The sequence below is a fragment of the Osmerus eperlanus genome, chromosome 12, assembly GCF_963692335.1.
Source record: "Osmerus eperlanus chromosome 12, fOsmEpe2.1, whole genome shotgun sequence".
Taxonomy (NCBI): domain Eukaryota; kingdom Metazoa; phylum Chordata; class Actinopteri; order Osmeriformes; family Osmeridae; genus Osmerus; species Osmerus eperlanus.
In genome coordinates this window covers 12,526,489-12,554,107 of record NC_085029.1, presented here as the reverse complement: position 1 = coordinate 12,554,107, position 27,619 = coordinate 12,526,489, and the positions used below count along the sequence as shown (strand labels likewise).

Sequence of the window (27,619 nt, the reverse complement as noted above, 5' to 3'; positions counted from 1 at the left end):
AGGCAGAGGAGTGGGTGGGTAGGAGAGAAAAAAGGAGAGAGAGGGGAGAGACAAGCTATGAGGCTTGTGGATAGACTGCTAAGTATAGGTTATGCTGCACATTCATGGATGCATCTCTTTCTTAACCCTCCATGCCTCCAGTCTCAGCTGCTCTCATTACAGCCTGGACTGACTGGCTGGCTCCCTGACTGGCTGGCTCTCTGACTGGCTGGCTCTCTGACTGGCTGGCTCCCTGACTGGCTGGCTCCCTGACTGGCTGGCTCCCTGACTGGCTCCTTGACTGGCTGGCTCTCGGACTGGCTGGCTCCCTGACTGGCTGGCTCCCTGACTGGCTGGCTCCATGACTGGCTGGCTCCCGGACTGGCTGGCTTCCTGACTGGCGTGCTGATTGACTGACTAACTAGCTTTCTGACAGAGACCGTCTGAACAGCCTGCAGACTGACAGGCTGATTCTTCTGCCAGTCCTTGCTGTGCTGCACTTATAGGAGCTGCTCACAATCAATTCTAGTGGAATCACTCCAGGCAACCACTCTATTAAAATGACACAGACACACTTTGATAAATCCATTTTAATGGAAAATGTAAAACCCTTTTGAACTTCAATGTACAAAGCATGTAACACTTGCACTTTAAAATTTGAAATTGAAGCAAGCCATGTTTTAAAAAAATACATCAGTGAATGTATATATGTATATATTTACACAGTATAGTAAGTTTTTCATCCTTTTTCCATTTAACTTTCAAAAGTTCACAATAGTAAATCTTTAACAAAAAAGGAGAAATAAATCGAGACAATTTTCTTAAATAAATTACAACTTTCTTGTAAATGTCTGAATTTTACAGTGAATACTTCTTAATAAAATTGCTGAAGTGTGTTATCCATTTATCCTTTCTTTACATAATACAACTTTACACTGTATACAATAGTTTGGCAGTTGATTTTCAAAATATATGGCATGAGGACTGCAATTCAGCAACAATTCCCAAAGTACAGGCAATAGCTGGTGTATGTGTCTGTGAGTGTGTGGGAGAGAATGTATGTGTGTGTGTGTGTGTATGTGTGTGTGTGTGTGTGTGTGTTAGTCCTCAGTCACAGTATCTGTCTCAATGAAGTGAGCGGTTTATCACAAGTGATATAGCAACAGAAACAGAAATCTGTACACACATTGACATGGTTTTGATCTAGAAGAACATGAACATTGCATGAAACTCCTATAAAATAAATACATCACAGAAACAATATACAGCATTAAAAGAAAAGAAAAACAACGAACGAATGAACCGACAAACAATGGGACAACAAACCGAACATAACCAAATAACAAACTGTAACAAACAAATACTTTGATAGGAGGACCAGCAGTGCATTCGGTCTGCTGCAGATTCATCTATATCTTCACACTTCTCTTTTTCAGTTTCTTTTTCAAATGAATCCCAGGTACATCCTGATGGCCGTGCTGTGGGCCCGACGGGGCCTGGCCAGAGCCAGGGCAGGGCCATACTGCTATGGTCAATAACATAAATACCCTTGATGTTGTCGATTTAGTCTGCTTGGCACTGGAGGTTGAGGGTATGAGGGGCTTCTTAGTGTCTGTGCATACAGAGAGGTGAAAGGTCACTGTAGGGTCCCAGGTCACGTGAGCAGGGGCGCCGGGCCTGAGGCGTGAGCCGCAGTGGCGCTTCTGCCGCTGGGTGGAACGGGAAGAGGAAGGGTCACGAGTGCTCTTCCTCCTCCTCGTCGTCCTCGGCAGAGCACCTCCTCAGGGCGCCCACCGCGTCCTTCACACAGTGGAACAAGATGTTCTTCACCTGCCAGACCAGAGCAGGGAGACATCAGTACACATGGCAGACCCAGAGACAGACAGAGAGAGAGAGAGAGAGAGAGAGAGAGAGAGAGAGAGAGAGAGAGAGAGAGAGAGAGAGAGAGAGAGAGAGAGAGAGAGAGAGAAGGAGACAGAGAGAGAGAGAGAGAGAGAGAGAGAGAGAGAGAGAGAGAGAGAGAGAGAGAGAAGGAGGAGACAGAGAGAGAAAGAGAGAGAGAGAGAGAGAGAGAGAGAGAGAGAGAGAGAGAGACATTAGACAGAGAAGGAAAGAGACATCAGAGTGAGAGAGATATTAGGTGTCTTCTTAAAGCTGTAATCCTCGCTGACAGTGTTAAGAGCTACTTCTGCAATCACTGTCATTTTATGCACTCACACACAAGATTGGCACATAACTGACAGGAAAGAGGGGGACGTGTGTGAAAGAGGTGAGGGGGGGGGTGGTCTGTGTGACTAACCAGCCTATATACACCTCAGTAATGAGGCTGGGTAGAAGGTTTCAGCTGATGAGAGACACAGTGCAGTGGCAGCTCCACATCTCCAACACTATCATCACACCCCCCTGACTCAACATCGTGTCCCATTGATGGAAATAGACAGCCTCATAATCATCCCACACCGGACGAGAGGAATAGTCTACAGGTACATTAGGGTTATGGGAACATCACTGGAAATGAAAGAGCGGATGTTCTGTTCAAATGACTGAAAAGACATAAGAAATGGGCTAAGTGGAGTATAGGAGGGAGATAACAGGGGGAGAACAGAGAACATAACTCAGTGTCTCTGAAACACCAAGTGTCGGGCACACACACACACACACACACACAAACACACACACACACACACAAACACAGACAGACAGACAGGCAGGAACACACACCTGTAGTTTGTCTTCGTAGTTGACGTCCTCCTTGCAGGCCCTGAGCTCCTGGGTGAGATGGAAGGACTGGGCCACGTGCTCCGGAGACACAAAGTCATTAATCACCTGGACACAACTGTGGAGGTTCTGGATCTGGAGGCAGGACAGGGGGGGAGGGCAGGGGGGGAGGGAGGGCAGGGGGGGAGGGAGGGCAGGGGGGAGGGAGGGAGGGCAGACCAAGGGAGTGGGGGGGGGAGGCAGGGGGGGAGGGAGGGCAGGGGGGGAGGGCAGGGGGGGAGGGAGGGCAGACCAAGGGAGGGAGTGGGGGGGGGGAGGCAGGGAGGCAGGGGGGGGGGGAGCAGGGGGGGGAGAGAATGAGAACGAGAGGGTGAGAACGTGTTATCACTGAAGCCAAGCATCAAGGTCAACAGGTCAAGCATACAGGTCAACTGGTCAAGAACAGCAGAACCATGCTACTGTCTTATCTTCTTGTGTGTGTGTGTACCTGGTGCATGGCGCCAGCGGGGATGAGGACAGAGTCTCCTAGGAACTGCACCACAGTCCAGCCCTGGACCCCATGCTCCTCCAGCAGACGCTGCCGCAGCTTCCTGCTCAGGTACCAGCCGGGCTCCCTGATTGGATCATGGTCAGCCGGCACCTCCACCCCCTGCTCCTTAGACACCTGAGAGAGAGACAGAGAGAGCGAGGCAGGGAGCGAGAGAGAGAGCAAGGGAGTGGGAGGGAAAGACAAAGCAAGGGGAAGAGAGAGGGAAAGGAGTATGAGGAGAGCGAGTGAGAGAGATAGACAAAGAGACCATTAACATAACAGAATTTGTGTGGAGAGCAGGCCTGCACTGTCTTTTTTCCATTGTATCTCAGGATGTAACCCTGAACCAGTCCACCCATGAGTCATCCACTCATCTAGGCCTGGTCGGAGAAAAGGGTCAGTACAGAATCAGAACATTAGGTAGACACACACAGACACACACAAACACACACAGATCATGGGGCAGAGACTCATTAAGAGTTTCCGTCTCTGAAAGCCAGGAACAGGAACACAGTGTTTTTATAAGAACATCCAGGGCCAGAGGGAGGGGCTGAGGGAGGAGGAGAGGGAAAGGAGATCACTAGAAAGATGTAGGAACAGGAAAACGAACCTTGTGTAGAAACTCTTTAATTTTGTCCACATCTTTGTTGCTGTAGATGTGCCACAGCGCTCCGGGAGCCTCGCTCGAGTCCTTTAATCTCCTCTTCACATTGTCATCCAAGTCCTCCTCCTCCAGCCTCTTCAACACTCCTGCAGCACACACAACACACACAACACACACACACACACACACACACACACACACACACAACACAACACAACACAACACAACACACACACACACACACACACACACACAACACAACACAGGCAGGAGGTTAGGTAAAGACTGTAGAATATGCACACAAACACAAAACTTTTTACAGTCAGCTGAAGTGATTACAAAACTATAGTGGTGACAGTGTCATCAGCACGAGTCTTTGGAAAGAAGTGTTTAAATATTAATAGTGATGATGGTACAGCAACAGTAATTGTCTGCTGCCTTCACAAAAGCTTCTGGCTGGCTAGCTGGCTGGAGAAGCAAGGGTGGGGGTTGCAGGAGAGAAAAGAGAGGAGATTGCATCGACGCCACTGCCTCTCTCCCTCCGCTCCTCCCTGTGTGTACACACTGTGTGTGTGTGTGTGCACGTGGACAGCAGAAGGCAGTGGTGCTCCCTGTCTCAGTCCAGCAGCAGAGGAACATGATGGGAGTGACCTCTGGCCCACTTCTCCTGCTTAACATGGTCCCTGGCTCACCGACTGGCATCAAACTAAGTACTAATAATGTCAAGGGAGTCAGATGGCTGAGCGGTTAGGGAATCGGGCTAGTAATCAGAAGGTTGCCAGATCGATTCCCGGCCGTGCAAAAATGACGTTGTGTCCTTGGGCAAGGCACTTCACCCTACTTGCCTCGGGGGAATGTCCCTGTACTTACTGTAAGTCGCTCTGGATAAGAGCGTCTGCTAAATGACTAAATGTAAATGTAATGTTAACTAGGTGCTGAACACTGCAGCTATCTGAGGTTAACTAGGTACTGAACACTGCAGCGATCTGAGGTTAACTACGTACTGAACACTGCAGCAATCTGAGGTTAACTAGGTACTGAACACTGCAGCTATCTGAGGTTAACTAGGTACTGAACACTGCAGCTATCTGAGGTTAACTAGGTACTGAACACTGCAGCTATCTGAAATGATTTGGAGACCAATAGAGAGAAAGAGACAGAGAGAATGAGTAGAGCTTAACCCGCTCCAAGCTACACATGGTTCTAGTCAGCCCCTCGTCAACATTCCACTGCTGGGAGAACTTTTCAGAGTCTGATTGCTGACTGTTTTTTTAGCCCTGCTATGGAGCTCAGAGGAGAGGAGAGAGGAGGAGGAGAGGAGCAGAGCGCAGAGATAAAGGAGAGGATGGGGGAAGGGAGGGGGGCATGAAAGGATGGCAAAATGGGTGAAACGAGTCAAGGGAGGAAGATGATAAGAGCGAGAGAGCAGAGGAGAAGAAAAGCGACAGGCAAGAAAAGAAGGAAGGAAACTCGGATAGCAAGAAGCAGATTGGCCCTTGTGTTTAAACGACTGACTAACTGTTTCCTGTGAAGAAATGGGACACTGACCTACTTCTGGGAAGAGTTTTAGTGTCAAACCCACAACAGTTACTGACTGCTCTCAGCCAACTGGCTACCTAGCTAGCGAGAGTCGGTCTGAGTCAGGATGTGGTCGAAATTCAGATGGGAAGAAAGCTTCAGATATGCTCGAGTCAGGCGAAGGTTTAAACGGGTCGGTCACTCTCCGAGTCAAAGCAGTGAGTTAGCCTTACCAGTCTTAGAGAGGACCCCGTTGCCCTTGGCGATGCCCACGTAGACGAGGACGGAGACGATGTCGGAGACCTCCATGTGGAGGTTGGCAGTGCCAAAGTCCTGCTCCTGCGAGGCTGCCACACCTGGAGAGGGAGAGAGGGGAGATGGGGGAGGGGAGGGGGATAGAGGACACTGGTCAGAATGGAGGAGCTGGTGAGTGAAGGAGTAAGGTAGTGTATGTAAATGAATAGTAAATTAAAGGATGGTAATGGACAACAAGCTCATGACTGAATGGATGACCTGAGTGACAGTGACCAGGTGGAAGGTGTGGGAGCTAACCGTAGGCGCAGCAGAGACGGGGCCCCAGGTCGGGCCTGACGAAGAAGCTGGGCAGGTGAGAGGCCAGGTTGAGGTGGCCCTCAGGGTCCGAGTACTCCGGCAGGGGCAGGTTCTTCATGAGGTCGTCATACCTGTACACACACACACACACACACACAAGAACAAAGGGTTTCGTCTCTCTCTACTTCAGCACATGTATGGGAGATTGACCTGAGTCCTGGGCGTGCTGCAGATGAGGTGGGCTGACCATACCTGGAGGGCATGAGGGCCATGAACTCCTCTCCAGAAGGCCAGTCCTTCAGACGATACACCATGCTGTCTCCATCCTTGGACTTGGGGCGCTCTGAACACAGAACAGGTCCAGGTTAGCTCCACTCACCCAGAATGACACAGAGCAGCAGATTCTCAATCATACGGAACCTCTCTCATAACAGAGCCATATCCATGCAGTGCCACGCAGTTACACATTAAGGCCCGTACACATTCAGCACTACACAATCATTCATACACGTTGATAGACAGGTCCAGCCTCCTGTCCTCTGGTCAGTACAGGGACATTCTCACTGTGGCCAGGCTGGTATAAGACTCACTGGTCAGATCCTCGAAGCCGTCCCAGAACTCCTTGATGCCAGAGTTGGTGACCACGCCGTCCTTGCAGTTGAGCAGGTCTCCCTGGTGGTCGGCAAACTCCTGGTTGAAGGACTCGGCCTTCCAGAGGCTGGCGTTCAGACGTCTGTGGACCCCAGACACCAGGACCGGCTGGGGGAGGACAGCACGCAGAGACACATCTTTTACGGTGGTTCGGTGCCGAGTGCAGTTACTGACACACAGAAGGATCGTTAGAGCCAATCAGACAGAAAGCAGTGGTAGAGAGACTGACCTGCCCCTGTCGCCAGCACTCTCTAAACAGCCGCCAGTTGCCTCCGTTCCGGTGGTCTTTGAGCCAGAGCATGCGCCGCTCGTACAGCCAGCAGTGGGGAATGTTTGGGTGCTGATTGGCCGGTTCCTCTGTTGCCATGGTCACCGCAGGCGGCTTCTTCCTGTCGACCTTGGCCTCCTCCACAGCTGGGGCGCTCTCAAGCTTGATGCTCAGTTTGGCGCCGCGACCGGCCGGGATCTTGTTCTCCACCACCGACGCTATGATGTCATCCAGGATGTTGGGCATGCTCCGCCCCCCTTTCACCGTCTGTGGGGGGAGAGATGGGGGGGGGGAAGATGATGTCAGAACAGAGATGGCCAGCGACGATGGCGTGTGTGTCTGCGTGTATGTCTAAGACAGACAGACATACAGACAAGCCAGGCAGACAGACAGACAGACAGACAGGCAGACAGGGGTGTAGCGTCACCTGTGAGGCGGTGGAGTAGACGGGGGCGAAGGCGATGCCGGCGTCGGTGGAGCCCAGGCGCAGCTTGCCGGCGGTGGTGGTGAGCAGGTCCCTCAGGGTGGAGCCCTGCTCGCTGCTGTTGGCCACCAGGGGCGGAGCCTTGCAGTGCTGCAGGACCTCCAGAGCCTCTCCATCCCGCTCCTCCTTCAGCTGCTTCCCCAGGGAGGGAGACTTCTTGTTTTCTGGAGAAAGGGAACACACCAAAGAGGCAACACGTTTACTCCTCCTCTTTATTTTCTATACTGTAGATGACCTCATGGTAGACCTGGAATCTCTGCTTCAAAACTCGGCTATTTTATGAGGTGAAAACAGACACGAGCGAAGAGAGGAATACAGAACATATGTATCCCATCAACCGAAACATTACAAACCATGATGTGAAAAACAGACATGGATTCAATTGTTTTCAGAGATACAATGAAAACAAAGATTGCAGAGAGATAAATGCTTCTGGACTAGGACTGTATTGCATTGAACATTGCTCCAGGCTGTGTTCTAGGGATTATTCCAGTGTGTACAGGGAGGGTGTAGCAGGCCAGGCTGTGGAATCATGTGGTCTGGAGCCTGTGAATGTGAGCTGCAGTAACAAGACCCTGCTAACAGGGAGGGGTAGTGGAATGCTGGCTCCATGACAGGTGAACACACACCCTCTCACGACACGTGCGCCAACACGCTAACTGTGTACAGAGACACAAACACAGGAACATATTCGCGGCGGGCACACGCACACACACTCGCCTGCACTCCAAAGTTGGCAGGAATAATCACATTGCCCAAAGTGTTTTGTTATTTTGTGGCGTGGCTCTGCTCTGCTCCCTGGCTCACACACACCCCTCTTCTAGCCACTGACCCACTACCTCGTTGCCACAAACATTTTCTTCCTTTCTCTCTCTCTCTTTCTCTCTTTCTTTTTTTCCTCACACACATACCTTTCTTCTCTTCTCTGGACTTCTGCTCGGCCAGGTCAGCCAGGAAGTGCAGAGGGCTCTGGGACTCTGGGGGGGTCAGCTTGCAGTCCGAGCTGGCGTCACTGACCGGGCTGCTGCCCCCGTTGGTCTCCACCTTCTGGGGCGAGTTCTGCTGAGGTGCCTCAGCCTTGATTAATGAGATCTTGTTGCTGTGGTTCAGAACGTTCTGCAGCACCTGCTGGGGCCAGAGGTCAGTGAGGTGTCAGTAGGGGTCAGAGCTAGGGTCATAGGTCAAATAGCTATCAATGTCTGGGGACATATATTATGCTCTTTAGGGTTCATGAACTGAGTACATTTAGACAGAATGTCAGTCTGGGTCTGAGTATGCATGCAGTCCATATGGAATTTGAATAAGTAGACATAACTGTTTTGATTCTTTATTTTAAATCTTTATTTCTCGAATTTTCCCTCTCTTTCCATCCCTTTCTCTCCAAAGCTCCCCTCCCTCCGTCTCACCTGAGAGACTCCGTTAGTGGAGGGCAGCTTGCTGAGCATGGCGTTCTGCTTGGTACCACAGGCGCAGTGGGACTTGATGCTGTATTTCTCCCTGAGAGAGTGCATGGCGTTCACCAGGTCTGTCAACACTGCAACGCACACACAAAACCAAAACATTACACAACACAGTCCTAATCTTACAGCTTTCACTGGCTATTTTTTATGTGTGTGTATGTATGTATGTATGTATGTATGTATGTATGTGTGTGTGTGTGTGTGTGTGTGTGTGTGTGTATGTGTGTGAGAGAGGAACAGGATCCCCTTCCTACAGTGTGATCAATAGAGACGTGATCAAGATTTACCCTGAGGTGTTTGGCTGGCTGAGACCTAGGGGCACAGAGCCCTGTTGTCCCTCCCTCCCTCCCTCCCTCCCTCCCTCCCGCTTCTCCCTCCCGCTTCTCCCTTTCTCTCCTCTTGGTTTGTATCCAGCAGAACACTGAGGGCTGCAGCAGCTGGCCTGCTGCCAGCTCCAGAGTTAAGGGAAGGGCTCGTACCAGTTCCTGGTATAATCTGGGTTGGCATCAAGTGCTTGTGATCATGAGGCTGTCCCTTGACACACTTCAGCCAGGCATACAGCTCTTTGTCTGGAAAAGAAGGCAGAGGAGACATTATTAAAAGGCCTTTCGACAGGTCATGCCCAAAAACACACATACACACACGCTCACCCCCCCCCCCCCCCCACACACACACCCTCTCTCGCTTTAAGCTAAATTTAACAATGATGAGACAGCAGGCAACTCAAACTCCCAGACCACCACTGGTGGTGCTGCTTTGTTTAGAACTGGGTGTGTGGAGGCATCAACAATAACAACAGCGGCTCTGACAGGAGCTGCCTTCTCAGGCTTCGAACACAACACACCAGTGCTGCAGGAACCATAGGGGGTGTGCTACTCTAACAGATAGAGAGAGAGACAGACAGAAGGAGAGAGGGAGAGAAAGAGCATGTATATACACACAGATACACAATCAAGCACACACACACACACACACACACAGACAGACAGTCCCTCTCCCCCTCTCTGTGGCCCTGCAGCAGATGGCAGAGGCAGATAGACTGAGCTCCCAGCAGTACTGAATGGCCGGGCGTGTGTGCCAGGTATACCAGTCCATCTCATCTGCATGGCGATGCCACAGCACGCCACCTGTTACACACAAACAGAGCAGGCAGGGAGAGGGCTCCTAAGAGGCTTACCCACCTGCCCTGGGCAAGGTGGCCAGCGCCACTACACACACGCTGACACACTGCAATGCACACACAACCACCACCACAACCACTGCCTTGGAACACAACCACACCAACGAGAAGCTGCGAGGAATTCAGAGAGAGAGACAGAGAGAGAGAAAGCTGTAAGAGCAATGAAAGAAGGGGTTGGAAAGGAAAGAGAAAGACACATTGAAACCGAAAAGAACAAAAGATCAACAAAAAGACAGGGAAAAAAAAGAAGAGAGGAAGAAAGAGAGGATGTCCAGTATTCGTGCGTCAGAGCTAGGAATAGTGTGAAATCCCAGACCCCTGTAGTGGGGTGGCTAACCTTTAGAACTCTTTCTTTCCTTTGCCTTGTAGCAGTCCAAACAAACCACGAAGCCACACTTCTGGCAGACCCAGTGGATGTTGAACAGCGTGGCCTCGCATGCATCACACATCTCCCTCACGCCTCGCACCGCCCTCTTCCACGCCATCTTGGCTGTAGGACAGAACAAACAGGACGGGATGAGACCAGCATTCACAGAAAGGAGCCATGCAGAAGTGTGTGTGTGTGTGGGGGGGGGGGGGGTTCTAGACAGAGTAGTTTTGTCCTCTCTCCTCTCTCTCTCTCTACTCTCTCTTTCCATGTGCCTCTCTCTCGTGGTGAGAGGGACTGTGCTCATCTCAGGACACTCATGCTTACAGACTGACTGATCCATACCATCAAAACAAGCTTCTGTCTGGTTTATACCATTAGGGCAGAGCACTGGTCATCTAGTCACTGTCTTACATTGATTACTGACTTGTATAAGTACTACTAACTCGAATATTGTTGGCGTAGTCAGGCTAGTTTAGGTCCACAACACAGAGGATAAAAATACTGATCATTCTAGACCATTTCAAACTGCTATAATTGTAGCTGTAAGGTAAGTATCTACGTGTTCAGGCTTGCTGCGTTGGAGAGGGAGACAGACAGACAGACAGACAGACAGACGGAGGCCCCGTCACGTGACCACACACCGTCTTTCTTGATCCAGGTGGCGGCGGTGTTCTCCGTGGTGACCATCTGACAGAACTTGTCTCCGATGAAGCTGAGGATGTACTTGGCCGTGTCCAGGTCCAGCTCGCTCTCCTCGTAGTCCTCCGACGCCCACAGGCTCAGGGCCTCCTCGTCGTACTGCTCGGGCGAGGAGAAGCCGTCCATGCGGATCACCCCGTTCTTACTGTACGACAGGCTGGAGGGAGGGCAGAGCGCGCACAGTATATCAATATGAAGCATAGACACAGTTGGACAAATAGAGAGATATCTCTCCCTTAGATAATATATACAGATGGACTCGGTAGATACTGCAGCAAGACAGCCAACAAAATAACAAACCAGTTATAACTGACCTGCCAGCCAGCCAGGTCAGGCCAGGTAATGTCAGTGATAGCTAAACTCTCTCCCTCGGGTCTGTAATCTCCTGTGATGGCTCACGTCTGTACTGTACAGCCCAGCTACAGGCTCCCAGCTACTGACACAGCTCAAGGCAGGGGGGGCTGACATTGTGTGAGATTAAGCGCCATAAAATCCTCTTTGGCAGATTTACTCCATCCCAGACTTCTATTACAGGATTAAAACTAGCTAGCTACCACAGTGGCTGGCGCCGAGAAGAGAGGAAATGAAGAATGAAGAGGCTTTTTCCCTTATTCATCTGAACAGATCCATGGGCCTTGCAGAAAAATAAACAAACAACCCACCAAACAAGATGAGGGCAGGAAGGATCTGTCTCTGTTTACATAAATGCAAAGCACTGTGTGAGAAAATGTTTTTACGACTCAGTCTGGGGACTCTGGTTGTCACTCCTTGCTTCTTCCATTGAGGTCTAAACATGATCATCTGGGTGGGAACATGGGCTTCTCCTCAGAAGATAATCGTTGGGGGCCTCTGATGTCATCGCTCACCGGCGGAAGTAGTAAAAGCGACAGAAGACTGGGGAGTGGGCTGGCTCCTCCCCCTTCTTGCTGCGGATGACCCGACACTCTCGGCACTTCTGCAGATTGGGTCCGATCTCCGAGCACGAATCGTCCTGCAGGAAGGACTCCCCCGTCTGCTTCAGCTTCTTCACCTTCCGCCAGTCCTTCAGAACTGACCGGGGGATACCATCTGGAGAGAACGGGGGTGAGAGAGAGAGAGGGAGACGGCGAGAGAGAGGATGTATTTATAAACAGGATGCGTAGGTTTCTGTTGACTTGTGAACCATTATTTGGAGGGCTCTCTGTACAGTTCAGCAGAGGTCAGCTTCAGTCGAGCTCAGTGTGAAATCATACCCCATCAAACCCACTGGGCTATTTTCAACTCAGACAGGATCCTTTTTCATTCTCTTTGTCTATATTTGACATGGATAGATCCCACTTGTGATGTATAGTTAGTCTCTCTGGAGGACTGGAACTATCTTTGTGGCAGTCACTCAACAATCAGCCTGAAGAAAGGCAATACCCATCCTGCTGTCTGACCTAGCACTCCTGTTCCTTGAGAGAGTATTGCATGTCCTGAGGATGGCTATGTCACGTTTGAAATCAGATAGCCAGCAAAATCACAGACAGATGCTACAGGCTTGGTGGGCTTGGTTCAGTGAGATAGCTCTGTCTGTGTGTAATGGTTTGGGACGCTAAATGTGCGCCCTAAACCACAGCTAAGCGCTCGCCTCCTTATTCCGTGTTATGACTCCAGCTAAAGAATTGACAATTCCCAATGACCTCAAGCATTAGAACATAGATTCAGTTACAGAGAGAGCCTCTGTCCCTACCGCCCCTCACTCCAGTAACCCAGACGAGCTGCTAAAAGCGTTTTGGAGACTTCCAGTTAAGGGAGCACTTAACGTGTCCTGGCAAAGATGTATTTCACATAAATGTGAACATTCCTGGCGCTGCTTTCAACTCTGAGGAGCACAGCTGCAGGCCAGATGTGCAGGGCCGACAGTAACTCTGCCCCCCCCCCCCCATCCCCCTCCCCCCACGCCCCCCCAGCCAGAACATACACTGTCCTCTTTAGGGAACCAATAACCAGAACATTAGAACATCTCATATAGCGGGTGTTAAAGAAATGTAAACATCAAATATATATCTCATAATCAGGACAGGGTGGGCCAGATCAGTTTTGGTGAGCCAGGAGTTTGTATGGACATGAAGGGACATGTATGAAACTAAAGCCAGGTGCTATGTAGTGTTTCACTGTATGGTTTGAATAGAGACCGTAATGCCAGTGCAGGGATTATCACAGTTTCTCATAGAACTGAACATTCTGACTGTCAGAATCCTATCCGGTCCTACTCTGAAATGGAATGATGTCATCAACAGTAGAATCCCAGTGTGAGCATCTTATGTTGGCATGGTAACAGGACTTACTGCTGCTGGCCAGTTTGAGCTTGGTCTTCTCCCTGGCGCTCCTGAAGATGCCGTTGGGCTTCAGCTCGTCCTCGTCCTTCTCGTTGTCACCTTTCCTCTTCTGCAGGTCGTTCTGCTTCTTCTTGTAGGTGGGCTTGGGCTGCCGCTTGGCGCGCTGCTCCATCTTGCCGTCGCTGCCGTCCGAGTCGTCCCCGCCGCTGTCCGAGCCTGACTCGTACGTGCGCTTGCTGGCCCGCCTCGCCTTCCGCTCCTCTCCGCCGCTGCTGACGGCCATCTTGTCCTCCTGCGCCCCTCCTCCTCCTCCTCCTCCGCTCGCTGCCTTACTCTCCTTGCCCATGTCCACGTCGCTGGACGTGGAGGCGATGAGGTTGACCGAGCAGGGTTTGATGATCTCAGACACAGCGGTGGCAGACGTAGCGCTGCTGCTGGTGATACTGCTGCTGCTGGTACAGGTACTGCTGCTGATGACACTGCTGCTGGTACTGCAGCTGCTGGTACTGCAGCTGCTAGTACTGCAGCTGCTGGTACTGCTGGAGGCCTTCTCAGGCCGCCCAGGGTTGGTGTTCCTGTCCTCCTCCGAGTGCCTGGTCAGCCAGGCCTTCTTCAGCTTGTGGTAGTTGGGCTGGCTCATCTGCCCCATTGGCTGGCCGTTAGAGAGAGGCGGTAGGGGACTGGCCTTGCCGGGTGTGGAGCCCCCCGGTGGCGTGGAACAGTCCTGCGCCAGAGACGGAGGTGGCGGGGAGCTGTGGTGGTGCGACTTGTGGTTCAGCGCCTGACTGTCGCTCTCTGGGGTGCTGCCGCCGACGCTAGTAGCAGAGGTGGTTGGGCGACCGCCCCGGGACTGGGCGGCTGCCAAGGCAGCCTTGTGCTTCTTCAGGTGGACGAAGCTGGTGGAGTAGGACTGGGAGGAGCTGGAGCTGGGCGTGGGGGAGGGGTGGGTGGAGCTGGCGGGGCTGGGGGGAGGGAGGGAGCCTCCGGGAGAGGTGGTCCTGGAGGAGCCACTCTCGGTCAGCTCCCCGCCTGAGTGCATGGCCCTGCTCTTGTAGGCCTGGCAGTCGGCCCGGTCGCTCCTGTGGCCGGGCATGGCCGACATGGGGTAGGTCAGCTCCGCGATCCCAACAGCACTTTTGCTGAGCATCCCGTAGCTTGCTGCCGCAGACACTAATGGGTTGACCAGGTCAGTCCTTATATTGCACACAGAGTTGGGTCCAGTCCCAGCATGCAGCAGCTGTCCAGGCAGGCCTCCCTGACTTGCCCTGAGGAAGGTCTTCTTGTACTGTAGACAGGCCTCCTCCAGGTTGGTGTTGGGTAGGATGACCCTCCCAGCACCAGAACCAAGCCCTGGGCCTATATCCCGGCCGTCTGGCAGTCTCAGACAGTCAGTCTGGGCCTTCCCTGAGAAGCCCCTCCCAGAGAGAGTCTCCTTCGCCATGACTGGGGCCTTGGTGGAGCCCGGTGACCCGTCGTACCGTATACACGTCGACGGGCGCACAATCACGGACGCCATGGCAGCCTGGGGGGTCTTCCCACCGCTCTTCTCCCCGTGGTGCCAGCCTCCCCCTGCGGCCGCCGCGGCCATCGCCGCCGCTCTCTCGTGCAAGTCTCCTCCTCGCCACACCTCCGCCGAAGACGTCATGTCGACGGCGGCGTTGGCGCCCTTCACCTCTCTGAGCTCCGGGAGCAGCGTGGGCGGCTTCTGCTGCTCCGACGCCTTCCCTGACGCAGAGCTCACCGGTTGGATGGGCGTCAGAGTGGGCGGAGACAGGCGCCCGCCGTAGCCGCCGGACGCCGCCTCCTTGCGGTCGAGGGCGTGTTGGGTGGGCGGGTGGAACACCGGCGCGCGGTGGAGTGCCGGCATGCACCTGAGCTGGTTGGAGGAGGATGAGGAGGGCGAGATGGCCGGGCTGCGTCTGTCGCTGATGGCGATGGAGGTGGCGTTGGAGAGGAGGTGGTGGTGGTGGTGGTGGTGCTGCTGCTGCTGGAGACCCACCTGCTGGGACAGCTGCTCGGTGATCTTCCCAGCCAGGCCCTCTCCACCCTCAGGCTGGTGCTTGATCAGGGGAGGGGGCTTGGACAGGGACTTGGAGCTGAAGCCCCCGAGGTTAAGGACTCCAGCATTTGCTCCTGACTGGGTTCCTCCGCCAACCCCGGCGTTGATGACCTTGTCGTAGTAGGAGCTGAGCTCCTTGGAGGGGTACAGTCTGGGAGGCTCGTTGACCACGCTGTTGGACAGGGTGGTGAAGTAGTTACTCTGGGGCAGGCTATACTGGGCCTGGCCCGCTGCGTGCTTGAACTTGTACATCTCCACCCCTCCTTCCTTGTCAGACTGGATGGTGTGGGGCTTGTGGGTGGGGTTGGGGTTGGGGAGGGAGGGGATCCTGGGTGGATAGGGCGACGGGGCTCCATCTCTCTCCGAGCCCGTCTCATTAGACCTGATCTTGGCCGTGTAGGGGGCCACCTCGATGCTCTCCTGGAGGATGCGGCGGTTCTCCTCCTTGTATTTACTGGCCCGGTCGCGGAGGTCCCGCTCAGCGGGCTCGGTCGGGGCCAAGCGAGTGTGCTTCCCGTGGGCCTCCAGGTACAGGCGGTGCAGGTGGCCGTCCTTCCCTGTGGGGGTCCTGCGATCCTGCTCCTGTTTCAGGTGGGCCAACGTGATGGTTCTGATCGGGTCCACAAACTGCTTCTTGTCCAGATCCCTGACGGGGTAGAGATAGTAAAGGCACAGATCAATAAAAATGGCTATTGTGCTGAATACGCGCTCAACATATTGGATTTATACAAAACATAAACAAGATTTGTTAATGTCGAGTATATGTACAGTTTATCAAATGAGCTTCATTTAAATGGCTACACTCCTTTCATTTCCTAGCAAATCCAATGATCTCATTTACTTAAGTTGCAACGTAATGTCGCATAACCCCACACACAAACAAACACACTCCGAGGCATCAAATGAAATTAGCCTACGGTAGAGCACTGTACACATCATGCCGCTTCATGGATTCCATGCAAATGCATCTTAATTAATATTACATAAGAGGTTTAATGAATGACAGTGTTAAACAACTCAATCAGGGCACGAGGAGTTCCTCACTCTAGAACTAGGCCATGGTTAGAAAAAGCAGGAACATGGAGATCAGCACACTGTTCTGTTCTGCTCTCTCTTCTCTGTGTGCGTGCGTGCATGTGTTAGGTAACCATATTCAGGACCTGTCTGGGTCTGTGCTCGTTCAGGACAGGGAGGTGGAGGGATGGAGGGATGGAGGGAGGGAAGAGGGCTACACAGACAAGGCCATGATAGAATAGTTTGATTATGAAACCCAGCAGAAGCTGAATGGGAGGACGGTGCTGCCATCACATGCAGTTTGTTCCACCCCAGGTCACAAGGTATTTAACTGGCAGGCCTTCGGGGGTTGGGGCTGAGGTTGGGGAGGGGGCAGAGGCTGGAGCCGAGGCTGGAGACTCTCAACCCTCCCTCTCCCTACTTACAGTTATCAAATCCTACGCATTATCTATGTTTCATCCCCCCTGTTTATGTGGTTACAGTTCGGAATTTCATGTAATGCTTTGTTTGTCAAAGCCAAAAAATAAAAAAAAATAAAGTGTGCGCAATCTTCAGCAATATGCCTTTAGGCACGACAGAACACATGAGCACACTCTATGGATGAGATGTCTACACTGGTGAGCGAGGAAGAGACAATCTGGTTCAACTCTGGTTACAAGGTCTAGACAGGGACACTCACTCTTTGCGGAGGTCCGAGGCGGTCTTGGAGAGTGGCGGGCTGGCGTGGGTGTTGATCTTGATGGGTCTGTGCGGGTCGGCGCTGGCTGGTCGGACCGGTACATGGCTCATTAGGCCCATGCTGTCACTGGAGGAGACTGGGGTGGGCTGGTGCAGCCAGGGACTGGGGGTGTTCTGGATGTACACACATGTACACCCACACACACACACACACACACGCACGCACACACACACACGCACGCACACACACACACAAAGAAAGCTGATGAGGAAACAGTCAGCTTGAGGTGTTACTGCACAGCATTCTCTGCAGGACTCTCTCATTTCTCTGTCTACCATGGAAACTGGCCTCTCTTTTCTCTCACGTTCCTTCTCCCCTTCTGGAACTTTAACTCTCCCTTTATCTGAACCGCCCAATCTCCCACACAAACCCACTCTCTCCATCTCTTGTTCATCCAAGTCAAACAAACCCTGGGTGTCACATATACACACTAGAAATGTGGCCTCTATGGGAAGAGGGGAATGAGAGAAGAAAAGGGAGTGAGAGACAGAGAGAGACTGAGAGGGAGAGAGAGACAAAAAGAGAGACTGAGTGAGAAAGAGACAGAGAGAGAGGGAGAAGGACAGAAGAGAAATAGCTTCAGGCCAAGTGGAATGCATGAGTGGAGTTGGACAGTGATTGACAGGCCAGGGGGAATGGTACGTGGTATGGTTCTTTTTCTCTTTCACATACACACATGCATGCACACACACACACACAGACGCACGCACACACCTCAGAGGGTTACTGTGTTTGTTTACCAGGATGAGGTCATTTCAGCCAGAACCCCGAGGACCAAGAGAGGGGAGTACAAGGCTGTTCCTTCATGACCTGGGCCCCGTTCGTCGTAAGGGTTGAAGCTAAGTTAATCAACTGTCCCTTTAGCCCGTTAACATTAGCGAGATGAGTGAGAATAGCAAATATCGGTTCGTCAACGGCTGATCCGCATCCAAATCATGTGGTTAATTTCAATCAGGCTAAACTTATCAGGGAAATTGCACGTGCACGTCCTACTTCAAAAGGCAGGAAAGGTCGATCACCAAAACCGTGATTTTCTAACGGTATGATGGCGGAAAATACGAAAGAGAGAGCGGTGATAGGCTATTCTCGCCATCCGAGCAAACTATTATAATGAGTCTCTATAAGACAATAAGCATATATTATCATGGCTAAGTCAAACACCGCCACCGCTGCCAGAGCAAGACAAGCAGCTTGGCAAAAAAATTGCCAATAAGCTAAATGCGAAAGTTTTGGGGAAATGTATAAGTGCCTCATTACCCCAATCAATCAGATCACATTTCTTTAAATGTGCCTGCTGGTATAGGCTTAATGGAAATTAATAATCGAATGAGATCTTGCTAGCGAAAATAATGATCTCAACTCTTTCAGAATAAGTAGGCTAGATAAAAACAAGGCCAAAGAGTATCTAATTGATACGAATTCATAGACACTTATGAGGATATATGTAGGCTACTGAGCTTATATCATGTACTATATATGTGTATATGCATGTAGGCCTATGTGTAAATCCCTCTTTGATTTCATTGACTGGGACATGGCCAGGGAATATGATGAATTGATTCATCAGCTGGTTAAGCGCCAAGTACACTTTTCTTACAGCAACGCATGCTGCGGCTTTGCCAATGTTTTCTGCATCGCCATATACTGTATAAAAATGTAGCCTATAAATCAAATCAAATGTATTTGTATAGCCCTTTTTACACGCAAGCATGTCACAGAGGGCTTCACATATGCCCATAGAACTGCCCCTCAACCAACCTAAACCCTCAAGGAGGGTATAGCCTACCTGACGCAAAAAAAACTCAAGGCTATGCAGTCGGAAGCACAGTTAAAGTTTCAAGTAGCTTTATTGTCAATTTCTTCACATGTCAAGACATAAAAAGGAATCGATATGACGTTTCCCACTCTCCCACAGTGAAACATAAAAAGCACAGGCACAACAGATAAGACAAGACATTTCGTAAAACATAGCGTTACATATTCACATACAGCAGCATAAGCTCATAATAAAGCATAAAGCTTGCTGCGGCGTGTGATATTTGCAATGTACGGCCCGAGAAGGTCTTGCAAATAAATGAGTCCTTGTCGGCTGAATCGATTTCGCTCAAACAAGAACTCATCCGTGTGAAATAAAGGATCTTGGCAATCGCGAAGAACTCTATTGGTATGGAAAGCTAATCGAACTAAAATATAGCTCCTTGGTCAACTGGGTCTCTCAAAAAGGGAGCTGCCATGTTATTTTCCGGGGGTGTGGCAAGCTTATCCAGCTACACTTACGTTATCCTGCTCTGGAGCAGGTTAGTGCTAATTGATATGTTACTATGGTGATTTATCGAAAGTTGCTTCCACGAACCAAAAAGAGGGGCATTTTTTATCTTAGCCTGAAAATTAGCTCGCTAAACCGCTTAGCGAGCTACGACGAATACCCCCCAGCTCTCTTTCTCTAACACTCTCACTCACACACACACACACACACACACACACACACACACACACACACACACACACACACACACACACACACACACACACACACACACACACACACACACACACACACACACACACACACACACACACACACACACACACACACACAGACTCTCAGTCACATGCTTGGCCTATGAATCTAAGATTTGCTGCTTTGCTACAGATGCTGTCTGTCTTCCACTCTAATTGCCCTACTACAAACAACACAGACTGGAACAGGGAAATCCCATTAGTCCCTTCTATTATCTTCACTGCGGTCTCTAGAATGGTAATGCTACTAAAGTGCTTTCAGCATGTTTCACACTAAATGTATTTAACTATTTTAGAAAAATATTTTTGGGTATATGTATACCTATGCTTGACAGTCTAATAAAATCAGAACAAAGGTTAAGCCATTAAAGAGAGAGAGAGATAGAGAGAGAGAGAGAGAGAGAGAGAGAGAGATAGAGAGAGAGAGAGAGAGAGAGAGAGAGAGGGAGAGGGAGAGAGCTACAGTGTTGTAGCTAGTGGCTGATTAACTGCTTACCCTCCTGAGCGAGTCAGAGTTGACAGCGTTGTCCGGGTGCCCCCACTTGGAGGAGGACAGGTTGAGGCTGTGGGCGGTGGGGTAGGAGTGGGTACCATTGGGGTATTGCCAGATGATGGGGTACAGCCCCAGCGGGTTGTAGGCGGTCCCAGCAGTGCCATGAGACTGGCCCAGGAGAGAGGACGATGGGGGGGCCTGCTGCTGGAGGTACTGCTGCTGGTGCTGGTGCTGGTGGTGGGAGTGGGAATGAGGGTGGGAGTGGGAGTGAGCCAATGCCAGGTGGCTGAGGCTGCTGGAGTCCAGCCGGGGGTGCCCCCCCAAGAGCGAGGCCCCGGGGGGCATGCCTGGGAGCACGCCGGAGAGGAGGTGGTTGTGATGGACCTGGTGGGCAGAGATGGAGGAAGGGGGCAGGAGGTGGGAGGCGTGGTGGGAGCCGGGGGTGAGGCAGGTAGCGTGGGAGGAGCCGTGGAGGGGGTGGAGGTGTGGGTGGAGGTACGCCACGTGGTTCGAGGCGGTCTCGGCGTCCGGGCGGACCAGCGCCGGGTCCCGGTACACGGTGAAATGTTCGTTCTTGTCGATAATCAAGGGGCTCTTGGTGGTGGACTCAGCGGACGTGGTTATCGTCGACCCCCGAGCTGGTACCGGCTTAAAGCTGGAGCGAGGGGCTGAATCGGGCTCCTGTTTTGGGGCAGACCGACTCATGGGCGTGGGCGGGTTGTCTGGAGGGTAACGGACTTTATGTTTAGACACCTCGGGGGAGGTGTTGGGCTTGGGTTTAGAGGCTTCCAGAACACTGAGTGGCTTGGACTTGATGATGTCAGAGGGGGGGTGGGGCTTGGGCTTCATGGTGTCGGGGGAGGGGTGGGGTTTAGGTTTGTGGAGGAGGTCGGGGGAGGCGCTGAGCTTGTGCGTCTTCCTGCTGGCGTCCTCGGGCGCGGGAGTGTTCTTGATGCAGGGGACCATGGAGGCGTAGTGCTGCTGGACGGCCTTCTCCCTCTCGGCCACGTCTGCAGACTCGCTCACAGACGCCACCGGCCGGATCACCTCCAGGTGGCTGAACTCCACCTTGGCCGGCATGCTGCGTGGAGGAGGGGGAGGGGTCGGGGGGACGTGCGGCTGCTCGCCGCTCTCCGGCCTCCGACACTCGCTGACGAGGTTGGGGCTGAGGACCATGTGGCGAGGGCTCTCTGGGACGTACTGCTCGGCATCCTGGGAGGCCAGCAGGGCCGACACGGCCTCTGAGTTCTCTCTGTGGGCGTTGGCGTTGGCGTCCTCCGTGATGTCGATCACGCATTTGGGCGTGTGGGGGCGGGGCGAGGCTTTCACAGTGCACTTGGTCTCCATGATGCAGCCCTGCTGGGGGCTCGGCTCCGACTTCATGGCAGCCTGGGCCGGTTGCCGTGGAGACCTCTCCTCCGGCCTCTCCTCTTTCACCTCTGCTTTGACAAGAGCCGGCTTCTCGTCCGACTCCGTCCACGGAGACAGGCGACCAATGAGAGCGGGCTCCTCCCCCAGTTTGGAAACCTGGGTCTTTATCTCCTCGTCCTCGTTGAGCTTGGAGACGATGCCCCGCCCCTTCAGCTCGTTCTCCGAGCTGGGTTCTGAGGAGGAGGAGGAGGAGGAGGAGGAAGAGGAGGAAGAAGAGTGGACAGTCCTCTTATTGGAGATCTCTGAGTCACTACTCTCCGACTGGTCAGACACATCTGTCTTTAGTCTCTTAAGGCCCGCCTTCTTCTCCTCTTCCTCCGCTTTCCTGCGTTTGTTCACAGCCTGCTGCTTGCTCTTGTTCTTGATAAAGTCTGGAAAAACAAGAGGGAAGACAATGACATCAAAGTCTATTCTGTGGTAAAAGGTTCACCTTGGAATCGCAATTCTCATGAGAAGACAGACACGTGGAAAACGAAGCAACAAAGGATGATTATGATTATTATTAGTTAAATGCACCTATAAAACATGGATAAAGTAGATAAGTGAACAAAACCTCCACCAGTGTCAGAGCACCAGTCATCCTCAAATTGGCTGTAAGGTGAAATGAGTCAGAGTCCATAGCGAGGCTGACAGGAGTCCCACAATGATGATGTCATCCCTCTAATTAAGCATTCAGCTGATTGGATCCTAAGTGCTGCATTACGCCACATGACAGATGATGAGGTCCGGTCTAATTTATGCCTGCTTGGAACATCAATTCCTTCCAGAGTCCATTGCAGCACTTAGCCTATCTCTCTGGCAGTCAGTATTGATACACATAAAGCACACTGCTGCAGACTGCTGCAATGCAGAACACAGCCTACTCATTAGGTTGACTCAGATACTCACATTTCTTTACCACAACTTGTTTTGTATTCATCTTAATTAAGTATTAATCTTCCTTTGACGAGATCGACTGTGTTCTCACCACTCCCAGTGGGGTCTGTCTGTGTCCTGGTTGGTACCTTCTAGAACCTGGTGTGATCCTGTCTAGACCCTGAAGTCTCCTCACCTCTCCCGGTGTTCTCCGGCCGCTCGTCTCGTGTCTTGTCGTCGTCTGGCACGCTGCTGTCAGAGCCCTTCCTGCGGGACGAGCGGGCGCTGCGCTGCTGTCCCGGGGAATTCTGGGAAAGCTGCTGGCCCTGCTGTGATTGGCTCTGATGCTGGGAGGCCACCGTCCCTGAGGAGGACTTGGGGGTGGAGCTGGATGAGTTCATGACAGGTCTGGGGCTGTTGGCTTGCGCACGGGTATAGTGACCCTGATGGTTGTTGTGACGATGCAAGCGTGCATGCACACAAATACACAAAAGGTTCACAGACACACAAAAACAGAGACCGGAGTTAAGTTTGGGTGCCTGTACCAGGAACAGGAGTAGGGCTATGTTCTGCCATAGGGATTACACAGTTCACCAGCAACACCACCACAAATGATGCACACCCCCAACAAAATACATGGGTAAACACAGTGAGTGCAACCATCCCTCCCTCCACACTTTCATAATCCATTATCAGAGAACATCCACGGGTCAGCTGGAAAGGAGAGTTCCTATGGCTTGTCCAATGGGGAAGCATCTCTCTGAGCCAGGGCCACCTCAGCCACCTGTCCTCTTATCTGATTGGGTCTAAGTGGCTGACCTACAGCGAGCGGCTACAGAGTTACTAAATAGCCGTGCTGAAAAGGACAGGAATGAGGCTCTTTACCGACTCTAAAACAATGTTTAATATACTGCTGGATTAATGTAGCTGGTGGTGTCCAATGCAGCACAGTCAACCATTTCAAACAGATAGCTAGCTAGCTGGTAGTTAGCATATTTAAAACCAGTTATATAGTTAGTCAACCAGTTAGTTAGCTAGCTAGTGGTTTGTTGTCCTAGTTTACACTAGTTGTACCCAGTTGTTAGTCAACCAGTTAGCTAGTGTATTGTTGGCCCAGCTGACACTAGTTTGATACCAGAGGACTAGTTAGTGAAGCAGTCAGTCAGCTAGCTAGCAGTGTGGGCAGGGGAGGGCTGGGCCAGCGGCCAGGTACCTGAGAGTTGGCTGTGGTCCCGCTGGGTCTCCCTCCTGTCGACTGCTTGACAACAGAAGCCCCCCCATAAGTGTTCAAAACAACAAACACAACACAAAGAAAGGAAAACACACACACCCAAACAAACACACACACACAACCAAAATAAATAAAAAAAACAAGGTGGGACAAGGAGAGATCTCGTTAATGATAAAGGGACCAGTGATATGACTGATTGACTGATTTGATTGGCTCATCGATAGATTGGTTGGTCAATTGTTTGATCGATCTGCAGGGCAGGTGTTTCTTTAGAAGCAAACTAAGCACATAGGAACTTTACTTTAAAGCTCTAGAGACATACAGTATATACAGCAGGATTCCCAGCAGGCAGACAGACTGCACACACACACACACACACACACACACACGCTTGCACATCTAGATACATCGACAGCAATGCGTGTACGTAGGGCAGCATCACACAGAAGCAGTAATCAGCACAGTTTTGAAATGGCTTTAATGTGCAAGAGACTGGCCAGCAGTCTGTGAGCACTCACTGGGTTTGTGGATGCAAAGATACCGTGTGTGTGTGTGTTTGTGTGTTAATCGAGAAAGGGGTACAAATATGTGTGTGTGTGTGTTTACTCACGTGGGCAGAGTTACTGTTCTGGCTGGAGCGGGATCTGCGTCTGGAGGTGATGCCAATGTTTTCTCCTTTCAACAAAGAGTGGACCACGTCGTCCAGAAAGGTCATCTGTACCATTCCCGGGTCCACGTTCTGAGGTTCTAGTACCTGAGAGGAACCACACAGAACCAGAGGAGCATGAGAGGGAGGGATGGAGAACAGGTGAGAGATGAAGAGGTACAGAGGAAGGCAGAGAAAGAGCCGGAGAGAGAGGGAGCCATTTCGGAGACAGAGAGAAAAATGTTGGCGAGAGAGACAGCCGGAGGCAGAGAGAACGGGGGCGAGAGAGAGAGACAGCCGGAGGCAGAGAGAGCGGTTCAGGGTGGGTTTACCTGGTCATTCATCACTACCATGTTTCTGCTGAAGAGGTCGTGGTGCGTGATGATGCCTGTGAACCACTGAGTGGCCGAATCCTGTCTGTAAACTCGGACACGGTAGCCATTTAACGAATAGGGACCTGGAGGGAGAGAAAGAGGTGCACACACACACATAGTATAGATAGTTATATGGAGACCCAACCAAGAGGAAGAGAAGAGCTTTTCAAATGGGCCCCCGGCAGTTCCACCTACCTTGCATAAAAATCTCCTGAACCTTCTGGTCTTTGAGCCAGGCCTTCACCTCTTCATGGAGCTGTGGGTTGTCCCTCAGAACAGGGCTTAGGCTGTCCACCTCATCCTGCAACACACACACACACGTCAGAATAATACACACCCCTGTGTAACACACAGGTCAGAATAATAGACACACCTGTGAGATAAAAGTCATTCAGTCCAAATAAAAGCGCAACACGATAGCATAGAAAGCACAATACCATTTTCAACAGAATGCCCCATCCCCATTATCCTTCATAGCACTGTGTGATCGCCGGTGAGTGAATTAAAAGTGTCAGTTTCAAAAGCCTTCATCCATAAAGCAAAGGCCAGATGAGTATGTCTAGCTCAGCGATGAGACACATTTCAGTAGAGGGAATAATGAGTCCTGTTCCTGTCTGTGTGCATGAGTGTGATTAACTGTGTATGCTGTGAATCTGTGTGTGTGTGTGTGTACCTGTGTGTGTGTGCCTGTGGGTGTGTGCGCCTGTGGGTGTGTGTGCGGAGTGTGATTATTGGACTGATCCCCCAGCTCTCTCCAGAGACGTGGTCTCTCTCTCTGCAGTGCTGTTTGATATGCTGAACAGCAGACATGCCGAGCCGCCCAGAGCTGCGGAGGTTTCTCACGCAACCACAGGCAACCCATGCCTGCACACAGCAGCAGCTGATCCACACACTGGGACAGAGAGCAACATCCACTGGTGCTGAGGCAGACTGAGGCATGGTGGAGACTGCTAATCATTCTCTTTTTACTCCACACCTTTATACACTTTGTACCAGTAGGCAGTCTAGCTACAAAAATGAAAAAGTCTAACTATTTCAAAAAAGCAAGAACATACAAGAGCTTGGCAGACTGTGAAACCAAACTGCTTATCTAATATCTAAACCACAAATATGCCCTGACTAAATGTTCAGAAACCAGTTGAGTTTATTCTCTTCGGTAAACAACCTCACTCCTACGCCTCAGGTCTGATAGACATGCATGTCACCAGGCTGAATCAGAACCACACACTACGACAGAGAAAGATAGAGAGGCAGGCTGAGAAATGGTGTGTGTGTGTGTGCGGCAGCCATAACAGCAGCAGTGAGCAGCAGGGTTCAGGGAGGTCAGTCAGGGTGACAGGGATATCCGCCCACCACTTCCATTAATTGTTGCTGGTGATGAGGAGTGGAAACAGCTCCGAGGGAGGGAGAGGAGATGAGGTGGGCTGTTTGCACCCCCCAGGCCTCGGTCACCTCCCTGAGAAACAGGTTTAATCGCAGAGGACACGCAGTCATGTCTGGTGACTTCATCTAGCAGGCTTGGGTGTTGCACTAGCACACACACACACACACACGTGTATGTAACCAACACACTTTAACAGCCTACATTCCCACAGTGCTGTGTAGACACTAGCTAAAGATGTGTGGTGAATACCTCTATGACAAAAACAGCAGTGGTGCAACGACCTAGTCAAGGTCAGTTATCATCTGAGTCCGGCCCAGGGGTGTGTGTGTGTGTGTGTGTGTGTGTGTGAATACGTGCAACCACTGGGTTCTTGATGACTAGCTGTGTCTGTCGCTGTGAGGCGAGGCGGGAGGAGGGGGAGGGGGGGAGGGAGGTGGGGGGAGGGAGGAGGGGGAGAGTAAGACTGAACAGTAAACAGTGCTGTTTCCTCTTTCCTGCCGCCTGCCTTTGTGTTTTTCACACACTGGCCTTTCAGCAGAAACACCGCATCTCCTCTCTGCTGCTATTTCAGGACGCGGGGGGGGGGGGGGGGGAGCGTAGAGCGAGGGAGGAGGGAGCAGCATGATTTATTCATTGACCTGCAGGTTGAATTCCTCCCCCCCACCTCTCTTTTTCTCTCCCTCTCTCTCCTCATCTATCTCTCCCTCCCTCCCTCCCTCTCTCGCTCTGTTAATCCTGCAGTGCTTCCTAGCAGCTGTCAGAGGGAACGAGGGAAAGAGAGAGATGGAGAGGGAGAGCGCGTGAGAGAGAGCGAGCAAGAGGAAGAAAGAGAGAGAGAGAGAGAGAGAGAGAGAGAGAGGGGAGAGGTAAAGCAAGAGCCTCGTCCTCCTTCTCCCGTACACACCATCAGCCGATGCTTTCATCTGACACGGCGCCATCAAACCACATCTGACCTAACGCGTCTCTCTGCCTCGCTGTGTACGTGATGTAGCTGCATCCGTGGTGTTCCCCCCACCCTAAATAACTGCCCTACATCCTCGTGTGACACATCGCAAGGTGCAGCCGGAAAAAAAAACCCTCTCCTCAGCAGGGTGCGATGGATGATCGCCTCAGCGTTTCGGTCCCGTTTCATTCGACCGTGAAAATCACCTCAGTTACGTGGCCGCTGTGTACCGGGGCGAGGTCATGGGGTTCCGGGGCCGTCAGTGCTGGGCTGCTTGGGGGGGATTTCTCGCACGGAGCTACGTGGAAGACCGGATAACTGACAGATGTGTCTCAATCTGTCTCTAACCGTGTGGGCTACTCCCCCTGCCAACCCCCCTCTCCTAGCTTAATTTTTTTTTTGTAGGTGTACGTACACACAAATATACCCTGGTGAGGGGCTGGCAGCCCCCCCCCCCCCGCATCCCTCCCTTCATCTATCAGTTTAATGGCAGTGATCCGGGGTTTTCCACCCGGCGGAGCAGAGAGGTAGACAGAGGAACACTGAAGGGTGGAGCCTCTCCTCCACGCTGGGATCCCAATGACTTCCAGATCCCAGTCTGACCCAGAAAAACAGGCC

The 27,619-nt window shown here is 51.8% G+C and overlaps 1 protein-coding gene across 5 annotated transcripts; it reads right to left on the bottom strand.

Annotated features, from left to right (window-relative positions):
* Positions 1–535: 535 nt before the first annotated feature.
* jmjd1cb (jumonji domain containing 1Cb) lies at positions 536–24,995 on the bottom strand. 5 transcript variants are annotated; one of them, XM_062474338.1, is made up of 24 exons: positions 24,870–24,995; positions 24,633–24,757; positions 24,265–24,408; positions 23,637–23,681; positions 22,620–22,866; positions 20,141–21,939; positions 17,065–17,237; positions 13,322–16,017; positions 11,879–12,080; positions 10,955–11,169; positions 10,281–10,433; positions 9,243–9,332; positions 8,710–8,837; positions 8,215–8,431; positions 7,247–7,467; positions 6,781–7,086; positions 6,491–6,659; positions 6,153–6,243; positions 5,901–6,031; positions 5,582–5,704; positions 3,837–3,976; positions 3,185–3,361; positions 2,701–2,832; positions 536–1,809 (listed from the first exon to the last, which is right to left on the bottom strand). In XM_062474338.1, exons 1-24 carry the CDS (start codon positions 24,874–24,876, stop codon positions 1,714–1,716), a joined length of 7,827 nt encoding a protein of 2,608 aa, XP_062330322.1. In that variant the 5' UTR covers positions 24,877–24,995; the 3' UTR covers positions 536–1,713. The 5 variants fall into 5 exon arrangements, with proteins under 5 accessions (XP_062330322.1, XP_062330319.1, XP_062330320.1 ...); XM_062474335.1 differs by having other exon boundaries at positions 8,215–8,428; positions 24,870–24,972; XM_062474336.1 differs by having other exon boundaries at positions 23,637–23,678; positions 24,870–24,972.
* Between the last annotated feature and the right edge of the window lie 2,624 nt (positions 24,996–27,619).

Bases quoted from the DNA above. Each gene is read 5' to 3' on its own strand.
- jmjd1cb (XM_062474338.1), bottom strand. The intron at 12,081-13,321 runs GTAAGTCCTGTT...CGTTCTCTCCAG, and splicing joins GCTCAAACTGGCCAGCAGCA to ATGGTATCCCCCGGTCAGTT. The intron at 1,810-2,700 runs GTGTGTGTTCCT...CTGGTCTGGCAG, and splicing joins ACTACGAAGACAAACTACAG to GTGAAGAACATCTTGTTCCA.